Source organism: Rousettus aegyptiacus, unplaced genomic scaffold, assembly GCF_014176215.1.
Source record: "Rousettus aegyptiacus isolate mRouAeg1 unplaced genomic scaffold, mRouAeg1.p scaffold_m13_p_7, whole genome shotgun sequence".
Classification (NCBI taxonomy): Eukaryota; Metazoa; Chordata; class Mammalia; order Chiroptera; family Pteropodidae; genus Rousettus; species Rousettus aegyptiacus.
The window spans coordinates 92,915,160-92,931,720 of NW_023416310.1; the positions used below are offsets into that span (position 1 = coordinate 92,915,160).

General features: G+C 35.5%; 1 protein-coding gene across 1 annotated transcript in view; it reads left to right on the forward strand.

The window, feature by feature from the left end:
* LARS1 (leucyl-tRNA synthetase 1) overlaps positions 1-16,547 on the forward strand; it is a 48,739-nt gene extending 32,192 nt beyond the window's left edge. Inside the window, exons 23-32 of the mRNA XM_016126582.2 lie at positions 109-292; positions 1,238-1,328; positions 2,161-2,301; positions 3,300-3,440; positions 3,696-3,812; positions 6,011-6,121; positions 8,393-8,497; positions 9,754-9,849; positions 11,511-11,643; positions 16,083-16,547. Coding sequence (XP_015982068.2) covers positions 109-292; positions 1,238-1,328; positions 2,161-2,301; positions 3,300-3,440; positions 3,696-3,812; positions 6,011-6,121; positions 8,393-8,497; positions 9,754-9,849; positions 11,511-11,643; positions 16,083-16,288 — 1,325 coding nt within the window. The 3' untranslated portion in view covers positions 16,289-16,547. The remainder of the gene's footprint in view (positions 1-108; positions 293-1,237; positions 1,329-2,160; positions 2,302-3,299; positions 3,441-3,695; positions 3,813-6,010; positions 6,122-8,392; positions 8,498-9,753; positions 9,850-11,510; positions 11,644-16,082) is intronic.
* The last annotated feature ends 14 nt before the right edge of the window (positions 16,548-16,561 follow it).

Below are 16,561 nucleotides of genomic sequence, written 5' to 3' on the forward strand. Positions count from 1 at the left end.
TTCTTAATTTATGTATACACTTGGTGGTGTACCTAACTGGACACATAGTTGATATTCAGTAACCACGTTTTTAAATCACCAGTTTTTTTTTTCTTCTTCTTCTTCCAGGAATGCGCTTGGCTCTGGCTGATGCTGGTGACACTATTGAAGATGCTAACTTTGTGGAAACCATGGCAGATGCAGGGATTCTTCGTCTGTACACCTGGGTGGAGTGGGTGAAAGAAATGGTCGCCAACTGGGACAGCCTAAGAAGTGGTCCTGCCAACACTTTTAATGATAGAGTTTTTGCCAGGTAATCTATGGACCCCAACTACTTTATACTTTCGAGTTGCATAGTCCTGGTACATTTTAAAGTTTTCTTTTTTTATCCTCTAAAAGAAATTAGCTGATGATAATAGCTACTATTCATTGAAAACTTACTTGTGCCAGGTGCTATGCTAAGTACTTTGAATCCATGGTTTGATTTTCGCCACATGGCAGCCTTATAAGATAAAGAGATTTTTAGCTCTGTTTTATAGTTTAAAAAGTTGAGGCTTGGAAAAATGAACTATTTCATTAAATGCCTCGAAGCTAGCAATTTCAAATTTGGGATATGAATGTGTTTCTATATTTCTCCAAAGCCCATTCTCATAACAATTTTATTGTGCTGTCTTGCATTAAAGTAGGGCAGAATAGTTCAAGGAAAAGTAGATTAAAAGAAATGAAGAATTATCATGTTTTTTCCCTCTTCAAAAGACATTTATTAACTATACGTATCAGGAACCATAGAAAGAGTATAGTATTTATTTGAAGTACAGTATGTGGTGGCCAGATTAGGCCATTTTATGAAGGGCCCGAGGTAGCATGAGAACGTTTTTCTTAAATATTCAATGTCAGTCATTTTAAATGCAACTATTGAACCTGACTATAACTTTAGGTAAGCTATTTTCATATTGCATTTGGGCTTCATAACAAAGTTTCCATCAAAGAATTTTGAAATAAACACATTGTTAATAGTGTTATCATAAACAGGAACTCTAAGCAATGTCAGGTGACAATATGTACTTAAAAGTGGATGGACAATAGGGAGGCTGCAGTAGGCGGGTTTAAGGAACACAAAGATGGTTTTCTGGTTGAGAAGTTTTGAATATTTCAGGTATTGTTCTCATTTTACTGTAAATTAGGACTCGGAGTGGCTTTTTATACTTATCTCTACTTGCCTTTAAATTCAGTAACCTTGTTTTTTCCTAATTAATAGTGAAATGAATGCAGGAATTATAAAAACAGATCAAAACTATGAAAAGATGTTATTTAAAGAAGCTTTGAAAACAGGATTTTTTGAGTTTCAGGTAGGTTATTATTAATTCTTTTAGTAGTTATAAAATACATCAGAGCGAATGTCATGTGTTTTTGCCCCTTTCACATCCTGCTATATCATAATAACATCAGAAGTGGAGACTAAACATCTTGCCAAGAAAGGTTTAAATTCTTCAATAAATTGTGATTGTAAATAGTTTCCTTTGGTACTTTTCCTTTTATATATACTTAATATAACTAATTCTGTGTCTGGTTGAGTTGTAGATATTAATAGATTATATTTAAAAATTAATCGTACGCTCCAGGACAACATTTTTAAGTTGGTAAAAAAAATTAAAAGCATAATTGTAACTTGTTATTTGAAAACATTTTCTGAGGTTTTCCACAAGATGTCAGTGTTTCCTCATGTTTGGCAGTTGAAGTGCTTAAAGTAAAAATAGGTTTACTCAATCAGTTTTGTAAAATATCGTATTGGGATTTATGTAACTTGGTTTTCATGTGGTTAAATGGTAAGTACTGAACACAGTAACGTATCATGTTTATAGCCTTTTTTGGTACTTAATATCTTTCCTATATACTGCTCAGAGCATTTTGTTCTTAGTATTAGTTTAAATTGTTCGACTTTTATGTCTGTTATAAAATGTTTCTTAATTTTTTTTGAGACTCAAAACTGCAGTATCCTTTGAATGAGATTTGATACATATTTACTTGTAAATCGTTAAAACCTTCACAAAAATTCATCATGGGATTTTAAAAGACTAAAAACTTAAAAATGCATTAAAACAGAGACACTGAATTTTTTTTTTTACTTTTATTTTTATGAAGTATGGGGACAGAATTGGTAAATAATTTCAAATTTTATAGGCTGTGAAAGATAAGTACCGTGAATTGGCCATAGAAGGGATGCACAGAGACCTTGTGTTCCGGTTTATTGAAGTTCAGACACTTCTCTTGGCTCCATTCTGTCCACATGTGTGTGAACACATCTGGACACTCCTGGGAAAGGTATCTTTATACATTTAAGATGTTGTGGGCGTTTTTGATTTTGGTCTCATTAAATAAATGTCGTAATGTTGTTACTTAAGAGAAAAAGACTGAAAATGAGTATGTCAAGAATAATGTTGGATTCATCATCATAATTACTGTACAGGTTAAGCTGAAACTACCTCCTGTTTAGACAGATATATCATATATGTGCCCTTATGTATAGACAGTGTATGTATGTTAAGTGTTGTTTCCCAACAGGAATTAAGTGTTGTCTATCACTTAATTCCTGTTGGGAAACGTTATAATGCATTTAAATATGTTCAGATATACATTTGAATACCTGTATGACTAATTGTTTTTCCAAGTGTTTGTTACAAAGGTGAAAATATTGAAAAATATAAATGTTATGGGCTGTTTATAAACAAAGATTGAAGTGCATATTTGCATAAATATTCTTGTTTTATATAAAATTCGTGGCATATTCAAGGATATTGTATTAGCATTCTTACTGCGAAGATAAATTCAATTATTTCTCCCCGGCTTGCAGATAAATGGATTGGCTGGTTTAAGAACTCCTTTCCAACCTTATTAGACAGACTCTTTTGTATTTTGCAGCACATGAACAATACAAAAATGTGCTCATGATGTATATACCAAATAGCCATACTTGCAATACTGGATGTATTAATAGGCTAAAAACTGAGAATGCATAATTTATATAATGACTAAATTTAGGCAAATTAGCATTACATAATTTTCTTTGAAAGTGAGCATATGTGTGTGGGTATTAATATGCTTGTACAAATGGATGCTAATTAAGAATGTAGAGTCAGACTTTACAGCTTGAATTCTAGGGAACATTAGATCAGGGGCTATAGAAGTGTGCTGCGTGTAGTCAGGGTTCGAACTTGGAGCACACAGTTGCAGATGGTAGCCTCGGTATGAATCTGTAATCAAGAATCATAAACTAGTTTTGTCATCTAATCCTCTGAGTTTTTTCTTTTTTTCTTTAAAAGCCTGACTCAATTATGAATGCTTCATGGCCTGTCGTGGGTCCTGTGGATGAAACCTTGATACATTCCTCACAGTACCTCATGGAAGTAGCACATGAGCTTAGACTGCGACTAAAGAACTATATGATGCCAGCCAAAGGGAAGGTGAAGTCATTTTTTTTTTAAAAAAGGTCATTCCTGAAAAGTTACTCAGCAAATAACATTTAACAATAATAAAAATTCAGACATTTTTATCAAGATCTGTAGGTCTATCTTCACTGCTAATGCAGTTTTGTACTGTGTATATACTGTGTATATTTTTAGTGTTAAAGGCGGTAGTGGTATATCCTGGAGGGTTCTTTTCATTTTCGGTATATGTGAAAGTGACTAAATGCTTTTTCCATTTCTTCTACCCTATAGAAGACGGACACTTCAAAGCAACTACCTCAGAAGCCTTCACACTGCACCATCTATGTGGCGAAGAACTATCCACCTTGGCAGCATACCACCCTCTCAGTGCTACGCAACCACATCGAGGTGATGTTCTCAGCAGACTTCTTCCCCCAGCGTTGTGGTGTCCTGCTTTTGGTGTTTTTGTCTTTAGAGCATTGGCAGTGTCTGGGGGAGGGAAGATGGGCAGCTTTGTTTAACTGCCCTGAGGCTTAGGGCATTTTTTGTTATCCTCGGTGGCTCTTAAATGGACGCCAAGGGTAAAGCTGCTGCTTTTTCATCATTTTCGAAACCTTCATACAAACCACACTGAATCTAGTTGTATATAATTAAAGGGTGTGGGACTTTTTCATACGTATGATTAAAATTATGAAGGAAAAGGACTGAGTTGGCTGTTTGGATATGTTGTAACCTGAGCAGTTGAGCTTCATGAAGCCTTAACCTAATTATCTGTGAAAAAATTGAAGGTTGGCTCTTGAGTAATTTATAAGAAATGTTCAGTTTACTAATTACCCATAGAAATGGAGAGTCTCATGTTTTTGGCTCTGTCGGTAAATAGTTATTAAATATGATAGTTCAATTTAGAGGAAACTCGATATTTAACTTAGTTCTAGATGTTTCTAAGGAGAAAAATTCAAAATTCACCTACCTTTTTCCTTTCACATTCAAAATATGGAAATAAAATATGTGTTGTGGAATTTTTGCTTAGGTTATTGAGAACAGTTATTGGTAGACACAAACCATTAAGGTGCACTTAAGAAAGAGAGAGAGACAAAATAGAGATTATAGCCAAAGACAAAAGTGATAATGCAAAGGAAAAATCCTTAGTTTTGAATTTGTATAACTTTATTAGAATTTTACCTCAATAGTTTTTATAGTTAATTAAGAAATACTCAGAAAAACTTTTACGTTTGGAAGATTTGATGGAAAGAGAAGAGCAAGTGTGTGTGGTTTTTTTTTTTTTTCAATTCCTCATGAACCTGTTTTTGTGGAGGATTGCTTCTTCCTTGGTGTGTGATAGAAAAAGAAGGTAGCCTTTAGAATCTGCTTGCAAGTTTTAACTTACGATGTGTAAAAGAGAAGCTACTTTGGTAGATAGAAAAATAAACCTGTGCCTCAGTTTTATTCGTACCAGCATTTTCAAGCAATAGAAGAACCAAGTATAGTATGTAATGTCCCAGGTATTAAAAAATAGATGCGTCACCAGTGTTCTTTTTAGAGGTTATATTTTTACTTAGTATTCATTGACTATTATTACATAGTTTCAAAATAACATCATCTTTTGCTATTGTTTGGAATGATTAGCTTCCTTTCAAACTTTTGTTTTCATCCAAAAGAACTAAAAGAATGTTAGTTTGTAATCAAGAAGAATGTTACATTGAATACAGAACCTTTTTTTGACATACAGGGAAAAGGAGTGTTGCCTGCCCTCTTCCCTTTCATCTATATTTCAAAGCAGCACATTGACAAGTAGAGAAAAAAATTTTCCCCATGTACCTCAGTAAAGGTTAGAATTAAAACAAAATGGATTATGGGAAATCTCATGTTACTTTTCATTTAGACTCATTCCCAACCCTTGGCTTTGATGCTGTGTGTCTATAATAAGGAGAAAATAAGTCACCCGAAACTCTGAAAAGGCTGCTTGCTTTATTTCTCACTTTATTAAAGGGGACAGAGGATGTTTGCAGAAATGAATGTACATCCAGGCAGCACATTTGGGACTTAACGTGTATCAGTGATATAGGGTATAGGCATTTGTTTTTGATAGAAATGATACTGTTTTTAACAGATTGATACCTAGAGATTCCTTCTTTCATGTTTGTGGTAACAATTTATAACAGAGTGTTCAAAAGCAGACATTATATAAATCTCATATGATACCTGTGTAGTTTTTCATTTTGGTGTAACTAATGAAATGCTTGTAGGAATTTGAAGACAAAAAAGATCTTTATAAGACCATTTCGTTTTCTTGTCAGATAAGACCTAATGTTACAATCCTAGAGGTGCCATTATTGTAAGGAAAAGCTAAGGTTTGGTATGATACCTGCTTTTCTCCCCAAAATTCTCTGAATTCAGAAGGAGGAGGGGACTCCCTTCTGCATTATTCATTCACCTTTCGCTTCCTCACCGCTCAGGGGCTGCACACTCTTCTGCTGTTCTCTAGCAGATGGGTAGAGGCCTCCCTCCATTGTATGTCTGGCCAACTTCCTACAGAGACATCTGACTGTCCTGCATAATCTTTAAAGTATTTTTCTCCACATCTTCCCTCACTTTTGTTTTTTTAGAACAATAATGGAAAATTGCCTGATAACAAAGTCATTGCCAGTGAACTAGGCAGTTTGCCAGAATTGAAGAAATACATGAAGAAAGTGATGCCATTTGTTGCCATGATTAAGGTAAGCTGTGGACCTTGTGTCACTGTGCCCACATGAGTAATGGTTAGGTAAGACAGTAGAAGGAAGGGGAAAAACTTTGGGTATGAATTCCCCAAGAAACCTGCCAAAGTAGCACTTTTCAAGCAGTGATTGTGAGAAAGGAACGACCAGATTTGGGGTTTGCCTGCGGAATTGCCAAGTATGTGAAAATATGTATTGTGGAAGAAAAACTGGTTTAGAATTGCTGCACTAAATGATTCTCTTCCTGTTCTACCTTCCCTTTTCACTTTGGGGAGGAAGCATATTGTTTCGGCTAATTTTAGGGTATTTTTACTTGATCCTATTAGTGGAACCAAGATTCTGCATTTGCATAGGTTTAGCTTAACAGGATACACATTGCTTATAGATAGTGATTCTATTGATATTTTGGGCCAGAGAGTTCTTGGTTGTGGGCGGTTGTCCTATGCACTAGAGGATGTTTAGCAGTGTCCTTGGCTTCTACCTGTCAGATGCCAGTAGGACTCCCCCTTTAGCCCCTTTCAGGTTATGACGACCAAAAATGTTTTCAGATATTGCTAAATGTTTTCCTCCCTTAAGAGTCATTGGGTTAAACTCTTAAGTTTCTTCGTATACATAACTTATCTATTGGATTTTTTGATAAAGAAAAACAGAAAGAAAGCTGTACGTTGCTTGAAATCTCAGGCTCTGGGATCTGGTAAATCTTGATCCAAATTCTGTTTGCCTGTTACTTACTAGTTTTGAGGCCTTAGACAAATCACTTAAATTCTATGAGCAACAAGGTTTTTCACCTATAAAATGAGGAAATTAATAGAACCTACCTTTTAAGAGTGCTATGAGGAGTAAATGAAATAATACAGTTAACCAAATATTACCTGTCAAGAAGTAGGCTCAGTAATTTTTTAAAAAATGTAAATCAGTGTCTTCCATCCTGCTAGGCACATAGTAATTATTCTTGTACTTTAGATTAATTCTCGAATATTTCAGGCTACAGATGCCTGCCTAATGGAGACAAAAACTCTTAGCTTGTCCTACATTGGAGTAGATTGTATTCTTGGGAAAGTCTTAATTCTCTTGGACTAGAGTCAACCATCTGAGCCTTATGGTGTTTGAAGTTTCAGAAATAATTTAGAATCCTGGGTTAACATATCCCAGTCCAGTTATACTATGTCTGTCGGTATGCTCTGAATTCACTGGTTCCCTGCTCAGCTAGTACCATTGGTCAGAATGCCAGATTCATTCTCACCATACAGATTCAACAAAATATCTCCTTATTGGTCGCAAAGACAATTAATGTTGATGACATGCATTAACAGAATCCAGAGAAACTGATTTGGAAAGTAGTTATGCAATATCAGATTCAAGAGTTGGCTTTTTGAAAAACCAGTGTTAGACTGTTTGAGTAGTAATATATATATATTTTTTTCAGTAATATTGGTGATTTGCCAGGCATATTAGTGGTTTGAAACTTTGAAAAGTGTTTAATAAATTTGAGAATAAGAAAATGGCTTTTTGGCTTTTTTTTTTTTTTTTTTTTTTTTTTGATGGAAAGAGAAAAAGAACTTGGCTTATAAATGAAAACAGTGGATATAAGGAATCATGGCAGGTCATTTTCATGTCAGCGCAGTGTGGCCCAGGCAGGTAGCTGTGCCTGGCATATGAACTTGGATCCCGAAGGTTGCATTTTGCATGGCAAATATTTTATTTCGTGTTCAAGGAAATTAAGAAAAATCCTTTTTTATATGCCACAGGAGTATTTTAGTATCCATATAGTATGACTTTTTAAATTTTTATTTAAAAATTTACAGGAATATTTTTGGGGATTGTTTGATTATTATTAATTCACTATTCTTTGATTATAGCTTTAAAGATTTGGTATCTTGGAAAAAACCTTTTTCGAGGGGGTTAACTGAAGGGATATTTTCATACATTTGTTTGATTCCTTGTCAAAGCAAATGTTGGGTTTGCACATTAAGTTAGTCTAAACAAATAATGATAAAATCATTTATTTTATGAATCTGGAAACCTTGTCCTCCCAGTCTTTTCATTGCTACCTTAATCTTATCATACTTTAAATGATAATTACTGTGAGCTAGTGATTTCATTAACAAGCAAACATAGATAAGGGAAACCATGAGTCTAAAGCCTTCCCTTTAACTGTTCAAATTTGAAGATTTTATCAGTTGAGAGAAGAATGATTGCTTTGGAGGAAATACATTCTTTTCAATATATTCAGAATGTGATTTTGTTTCTCAAAACCTTTTTGGCTGTTAGGAAAATCTGGAGAAGGTGGGACCTCGTGTTCTGGATTTGCAATTAGAATTCGATGAACAGGCAGTGCTTATGCAGAATATAGTCTACCTGACCAATTCCCTAGAGGTAAGAGGGGCTGGGAATTATAATAACTAGTTAACATAATAACTAGCAAACAATCCAGCTATTTTGTTTTATAATAAACCTTTTAATAAACTTTATCTTTGCCAAATATGTCAGTCAAAACTTATTTAGGAGGGAAGGAGAATGGGCAGTTATAGAAATTCCAGGAAGAAAAAAATGATCTGTCGTCTTATTTTACTTACCAGTTATTCTTTATGTGAAATACTAGGTATTTACACCAGGATTTTCTCCCCCAAAGTTAGCTTTAAAATAATGAGGAGACCTTATATTGAAATACTTTCAAAATCTCTTAGATTATGGGATGCTCTGAATTGCTTCTTTCACTCACACCCCTTCCTTATAGACCTTAGATTCACAGAATTGGATTAATTAGAATCCTTGGTTCATAGTTGGTCCTGTTTTTTGGTTTCTTTTTTAAATAACTTAATGAACATCCATGAATCTACTACCCAACCCAAGAACTAAACATTACCAATAGCTTTCCCATATTCTCCCAGGCCCACCCTCCCACCCCAGTCACTTTATATACAGATTATAGAAATGTTGTCTCTCAGACAGCTTAGACAGAAGGAAAGATAATTTGCTCTAAAAAATTGTTAGAAGACTCAGAGTGGTTCTAGTGTTAATGAAGACATTGAAATTAAAAAAAAAAAATGCAAGTTTAGAGTTTGAATGAAATTATTTCATGAATATTAGAATGGAAGATAGTTTCTAAATAAATGTTTGATGTCATATAATTATGAGTTAAATTAATGATAGCAGACATCTATTTTAAAGATATTTCTAAATATTCTTATATATTCATCGAGGTCAAATACCTTCTTGGATCTTTGGAACAATGGAGACACATATTTGGGGTCATCTTATATTCAGGCATATGCAATATGTTACATTTCTGAGTTTTTTCTATTTAGGTGGAAGCCTTTTGTTCTTGAATGCTAAATTTTCTAACTTAAGTGGAAACCTTTTATGCCGATTTTTCATTTTCTCCTATACAGCGGGTAGATGCCAGATTCCATTATAGAAAATGGTAAACGTGACTATATAGATAATAATACTATGAAACGTTTAAGATCAGTGTTAATTGATTACAGACTTCATTTAATGTTTATACGGAAAAGAATAAAATTGTACAGACCATTTCATGTTAAGTGGAGAGCCTTTGGTGAAATGAGGTGATAATCATTTCAATTATATTAAGTGATACTAATGACTACCATTTTTTTCCCTCTGTTTAGCTAGAACATATAGAAGTCAAGTTTGCCTCTGAAGCAGAAGATAAAATTAGGGAAGACTGCTGTCCCGGGAAACCACTTACTGTTTTTAGAACAGAAGTAAGTTGAAAGAATTTCACTGAATCATTGCGTTTTAGAGCTAAAGAGACCTTAGCTATCATTACATCTAAACCCATCATTTTAAAGATAGAAAGAACTGAGATCCAGAGGACTAAGTGATTAGTTTGGTCCAGGCCACATAGTTAGAGATGGGGCTGGATTTAAGTCTTTCTAATTACCTGGTTGATGCAATACTCACTGTTCCTTTCTCTGCTGTAACAGATAGCTTCAGATATCATTTATGGGTTTTATGACATCAGATGTTGTTTGTAGGTTTAAAAAATAAAAATGTTATTTTCAAAACCTGGTTTTTATTTAGAAATACAGAAGAAATTGAAATGTAAGACTTTTTTTAAACAGCGAAAATGTACTTTCATTCTTCAGGTTAATAAAGTTATTCGAGACTTTTGGTTTCTGGCATAAACAAGCTTGATGCATGATCTTAAGTTATGCTGGAATTCCTTTTTATTCCTTATTTTTGGCCATTATTGGTCCAGATAAATACGTTTTGGAGTTTTGGGAGATTCTTTGTATTTATTATCAAAGAATCCATTAAGAATGGCAGCCTTTTGCAAAGTCCAGTGGGCTGCAATTTTGAGAGTCCATAAAATGCTCTATTTTCTTGATGAGCAGAGGACTTACTTAGTTATATCCTGTCACTTTTGCCACATTTAATTGAAAACTCAGCAAATAAAAATCCTATTGAAAGAATGAGGTAATCATGATCACGGAGTCTTCCTGGATGTTACCATGTAATGAATACTCTCGTTACATCAAGATATGGCGACTTTTAAAAGTGCAGCCATTTGGACCATGGAAATAAGGTACTTGAAATAGTGTTCCCTATACAGATATGTTTATTTCAAGCTACTTTCAAGCATTCTATGAAGCTATTATGTATTTAAGTCTTTCATAAGACTTAGTTGCTTTTTTTCCACCTAAAATAATGAACAGGGTCTTTGACTATGTAACGTGGGTGGTATTATGGCATAGAGCTGGTTTAATCTTGGCTCTGCCTCTTACTGGTTATAGGACCGTGGCCTACTTTGTTAATTTTTCTGTTTCTCAGTTTCTCATCTGTGAAAAGGGGTCTTAAAGAAATAGTACAGGAATAATATCTGTAAAGTGCTTTGTACAGTGCCTGATACATAATAGAAATTCAATAAATGACGGTAGTTGTAGAATAGAAAATATAATTATTGTTATTATCCATCAGTAGTATCGATGTATGTAGTCACAGTGATTTTTATCTAAGCATTTGGTTGTATGCATTATACATCTTTTATATTTGAGTATTCCTTTGTCATGATTTTAGAATACCAGAATTAAATCTGTCTTTCATTGGACATTAACAAAGGGGAAGGGATTAAGAAGTACAAATTGGTAGTTAGAAAATAGTCATGGGAATGTAAAATACAGCGTAGTCCATAATATTGTAATAACTATGGTGTCAGATGGGTACTAGAATTATCAGGGTGATCACTTCATAAATTATATAAATGTCATTTACCGTGTTGTACACCTGAAACTAATATAATATTATATGCCAAGTGTAGTCGAAAAATTAAAGTTTTTTTTAAAAATGCAGCAGAGATTCCTCCTCCCTCGACAGCATTCAGATTTGACTTCCTATAATAATTACTTTCTCTTTATTTTCCTAGCCTGGTGTGTTAGTTTCCCTAGTGAATCCCCAGCCATCCAATGGCCACTTCTCAACCAAAATTGAAATCAGGCAAGGAGATAACTGTGATGCCATAATTAGGCGTTTAATGAAAACGGACCGAGGACTCAAAGGTAAATGGTTTTCCTGAAATGCACATTTGCCAGTAGCTGGTGGATTTGATGAGTTCTAAGCAGAAGGGAGAAAGAAAAGTAACTGACTTGTTTAAGGGCCGTTGTGTAATGTTGTGGAAAGACTGTTGAACCCAGAACTGGGAAACCTATATTCTCTTTGGGACGTAGTGACTAGGTAAGCTTGTTGAAGTGGCCCTGTCACTTAAGCTCTCAACTGATCTCTCTTTTAGTAAAATGAGGGCACTGGATTGAACATTTTTATTAGACTCTATCTAGCCTTAATATTTTAGCAAACAATTTCTATCTCTCAGAGGTTTTCAGAATTAAGGAACACATACCCTTAATATTACAAACTAACCTGCCCAACTGGGTCTGTTCTTAGGGAAGGAAGAGAAACAGTGAATGTTATCGAGTGTGCCATGTATTAGCCATTTAACCCGTTTGTGACAGTTTAATGTGTAGAGGATATTATTATTCCCCTTCACAGAGAATGGAGGTTAGAAAGGCTAAATAATTTGCAGAGTTCATTCACTTAGTAAATCTGGGAGCTGGAATTCAAATTTGGGTCTCTTTGACTCCAAACTCATATTCTTTCATCTAAACAGTGTGCCTCCAGGTAAAATATGTAAATAATCTTAATTTCTTATTAAGATTAAGTCTAGATCTTCTGTGATTAGATTTAATAAAATAGTTTTTAGCTTTTTTCTCATTACTCAGCCAGGTCTTGGGCTAAACATGGTACAAAGGGAGTTATTATGTGTCCATATTTTTCTTCCCAATTATGAAGACAAATTAATGTTGAGATTCCCTATTTTATCTTATCTTGCCTCTTCTTGATGGCTATCAAGAGTTGATTGGGCCACATCCCAGTAGTGTACAATTTTTCTGAAAAGATTTATAAAACCCAGGCAGTGACCTAATTTATGGAACTATATTCAGGGCAATGTATCCCAGTAAGGTAGAAAACTTAAAGTAGCCCTTTAGAATTCATTTTTCTATGTATTTTTTTGTTCTCTCGAAGTCATTTGTCTATTGTCTGTGGCCATTTCTTGAGAGACTATCATGTGTAGTGTATGTAGAGATAAGTGTGTATGTGTAGAGACACATTGGGAGATTCACATATTACTGTTCATTAGGAGGCTGTGTCTGGTGAAGAAATAGGGGGCTAAGTAAGCTCTTGGCATACGTAATCATAATCCCAGAAGAAACGGCAATAAGAGAGGTATCGATAAAACTGACAGCACGGAAGAGGGTGAGGTTATTTCTAGCTGTGGTGATCAGGGATGAATTTTGGAGAAAATATTGTTTGAATGGGGTCTTGAAAATGACACCTGTGAGGGGGAGGGGAGGGCGTGCTAGCGGGAGGGGAACACTGGCCCTTGTTTCGCCGTACGTTGGTAGTGTATCTGCGCTAGGGGTTTTATTGTTTCTAGACATTTTAAAAATTATGGTAAAATATACAGAACATAAAATTGCCCGTTTTAGTCATTTTTAAGTGAACAGTTCAGTGATGTTAAATGCATTCGCATTGTTGTGCAGCCGTCACACTCTCCATCTCTAGAATTTCATCATACCAAACTGAGACCCTGTACGCATTAAACAATAGCTCCCCATAATTCTGCCTCCCTGTAGTCCCTGGTAACCACTGTTCTACTTTCTGCCTTTATGTAGTTGATGATTCTAGGTACTCTACTATAAGTGGAACCATACATATTTGTCATTTTATGTCTGGCTCATGTCAAAATGTCTGCAAGATTCATCTGTGTTGTTACAGGCGTTAATTATGTTCCCTCAGTAAACCAGGTACTGCAGGCTGATAGTGCCATCCTTAGAACTTACAGGCCACAAGAAATTGAAAAATTTGAAATATGAACATATAAGAAGCCATTTTGTGGCTTTTCATTTGGCTATTTTACATTGCATATATCCAGTTCCCAAGAAGATTTTTATAATAAGAAGAACTTTTAGCAATAAAGAACAATATGGTGGCTTTTAAAGAAAATAGATATTTGTGTGGGCCCACTGGCTTAGACGATTTTGAGGTTGCAGCACATGAGGGAATGTATTCCTGTATTGAAAATAGTGTCATATAATGTTAAACCTGCCTCCCTCTTAAATTTACTGAGATACAACACTCACTGGGTTCTTCGTACCGTACTGAAATGTGTTTTCTGTATCTTGTCTTTTCTCACTGAGCCTCTGGCATAATTCTTACATCCTTTGTCATACGAGCTGTGAATAATATTATCATAAAGTACGCTAAGTTTTGGTGTTAGTAGCTGCTGTGAATTTTAGAGAATAGATAGAAATGTTAGGGGAGTTTGAAATTGATATTCTTCCAAGTATCTACAGAATAGCTGTAACCATGAGACTTTCCAGAAGCCCTCAGCATTCTTTGATATCTAAGGGGGCTGAGTAAATGAGATGGGAAGGGAGTGAAATTCAATAACATATTTCTTCGTCTGTCTGCTGCAATAGCCAGCAAGTGGTCCAATTAGTGCCAATTGTATTGAGGGCGATTATGATCTAGGTCCAGGAGGAACTGGGCTAAAACCATCATTTTACTCCACAAAAACCACTGAGCAACTATTTGATGATAATGACTTTAAATCACTCAAAACCCATGCCACATATGAACTAATAACTTGGAGGTGAAAAGCTCCATTTCACATTATCAGTCCCTAGGGACCTTCAATCACTCTCATCTCTAAGTGCCTTAAATCTTGTGTAGTTGCAGACTCAAATTTCAACATTTTTAATGATAGATAAGAGAGGTCTGGGATAAGAAAAGACAGTAAAACCGCTAAGAAAGCTCCAAGATTTATTGGCAGTAATGAACTACATGGTGAAACATCAAAGCAAATGCGTTTTGTCACTTAGAATCCTGATTGAGTATTAAGGCTTCTTTGAAATAGTTGGATTCAGAATTGCTTGGAATGATGAGGGAGGTCTGTTTTGGGGGGCGGGTAATGGCGAAGAGTGGGGAGAGGGGGAGAGAGGGAGGGAAGGAATGAGGGAGAGAGAGGGAGAGAGATGCAGCAAAAGGCCTTGTGCGTAAAATCTGCTGGCAGGACTTGTCACTGCTTCCATAACAAAATAATTTGGTGTCACTGATGTGCATGTTGGATTGTAATAGCTGTTAAAGTAGAATTATATTCCTCCTCCAAAGTAAGACCGTGGTTGTCATGCAGGCTGTATCTGCTCCTTTCCTGTTTTAATTTTTAGGGCTTGTGTTATATCTGGGAATAGGTTATATGGCCTCTGCAAAGACTCTCCAAAGACTCTCAGGCAGGGTTTGCGTTCATGGTAGTCATAGGTAATTGCTCTGTAAGCCCCAAGATCCCCACTCTAAACTTGCAGTCCTTAGTCCTCGCTTCCCAAGGAGGATAGAATGCCTGGATAACTTGTACTCCTGGCATAGCTGCCAGCTGCTTCAGTGTCTCCTCTTATCTCTTATCCCTCTCTTGCTAAGCTTCATACTCTCCAGGCAACATAAGGGAGTGTAACTCAGGGACCACCCAATGATCTGCTTTAGAAAGGGGTGGGAAGTAACTTGGAAAATACGTTCTATTTCTGTAGATCGAGATAATAAGCATAACTAGCCACGTAACACTTAGATTGAGCGATAAACCCAGAATCAGCATTTGTAGTCATTTATGATGTTTTTCCACCATATGAAAAAAAAAAAACATTTGATGTTGGGAAGTCTCAGAAGTGCTGAAATAAATAAATTTCTTTCGGTCTCGGTTATTGGCAGGATTGTTGGATCATAAATTTGTTCAAGGGACAAGTATTTTCTTTGCCAGGAGCCATCTTATCAGCTTGCACAAGAGCAGATCAGGAAAATCTCAAGCAGGGGAGGGTTGGAACTCATCCGAAAGCTTAAAGTTCTGAAATCTGTACCCTTTCCCCCTACCCTTCCTTTTCTCTCCTTGTCTCTCATCAGCTTGTTAATACAAACACTTTCATCCTTTGAGCAAAATAAGAAACTTGGTAGTAATTCTTTTTTCCAAAAGTATCTTCCGGAAAAAAAAAAAAAGCTACAATTCTTGCAGTTCTAATATATTCCAGGAAGCAAGACAAGAAAGAGAAAGAAGTTTTAGACTTCTTTGATAGTCTGAAGAATGGTTTTTTGAAGCATGGAAAAAGTGTTCCGAGCGACCAAAATTATCCTCAGTCCTCCCCCTTGGTTTTTATTCCAGGGCACGTGTCATACACAATCTCTCACAGTCTTTGATCTGGGTAAATGCTAACAGAGGGTGAAGATTTCTTAGATTTAGCTTTGCTTTCTGAGACTGGGTTCTATTTAATAATGGAATGAAAATATTTTTTAGATATAACAACTGATGTATTTAAAATGCAAATTAATCAGACTCGGGCATGAGTTTGAGTCAGTGACTGTAATTAAATGTTCATGTCGATAATCTCTTTTGCTGTAGATCTTTCCAAAGTGAAACTGATGAGATTTGATGATCCGCTGCTGGGGCCTCGACAAGTCCCTGTCCTAGGAAAAGAGCACTCTGAGAAGACGCCCATTTCTGAACATGCCGTTTTCCACGTGGACCTCACGAGCAAGAAAATTTATCTTGCTGAAAATGGGCTACAGGCAGATATTGGTGATACACTTGTCTATCTGGTTTATTAAACTCATTCAAAATGGAGCTTTCTTCTGGTTTCTGGGGATACTACTACTTAGTCCCTACAGATTGGTTACGAGAACCTTAAGCTGGACCCAAACAGATTTCATCTTCGCCTATCAGATTCTACATGTAATCATTATTATATCAAGGCAGCTTGGATTTCTGGATCTAAGAAATTTTTTTTTCCCCTCCTTGGGGCCTCTAAGGGAGAGTTTATACCATACTTTTCTTTTTTTAAAAGTAAATTATTGCCAAATCCACAAGCTTCTAGTCTTTTA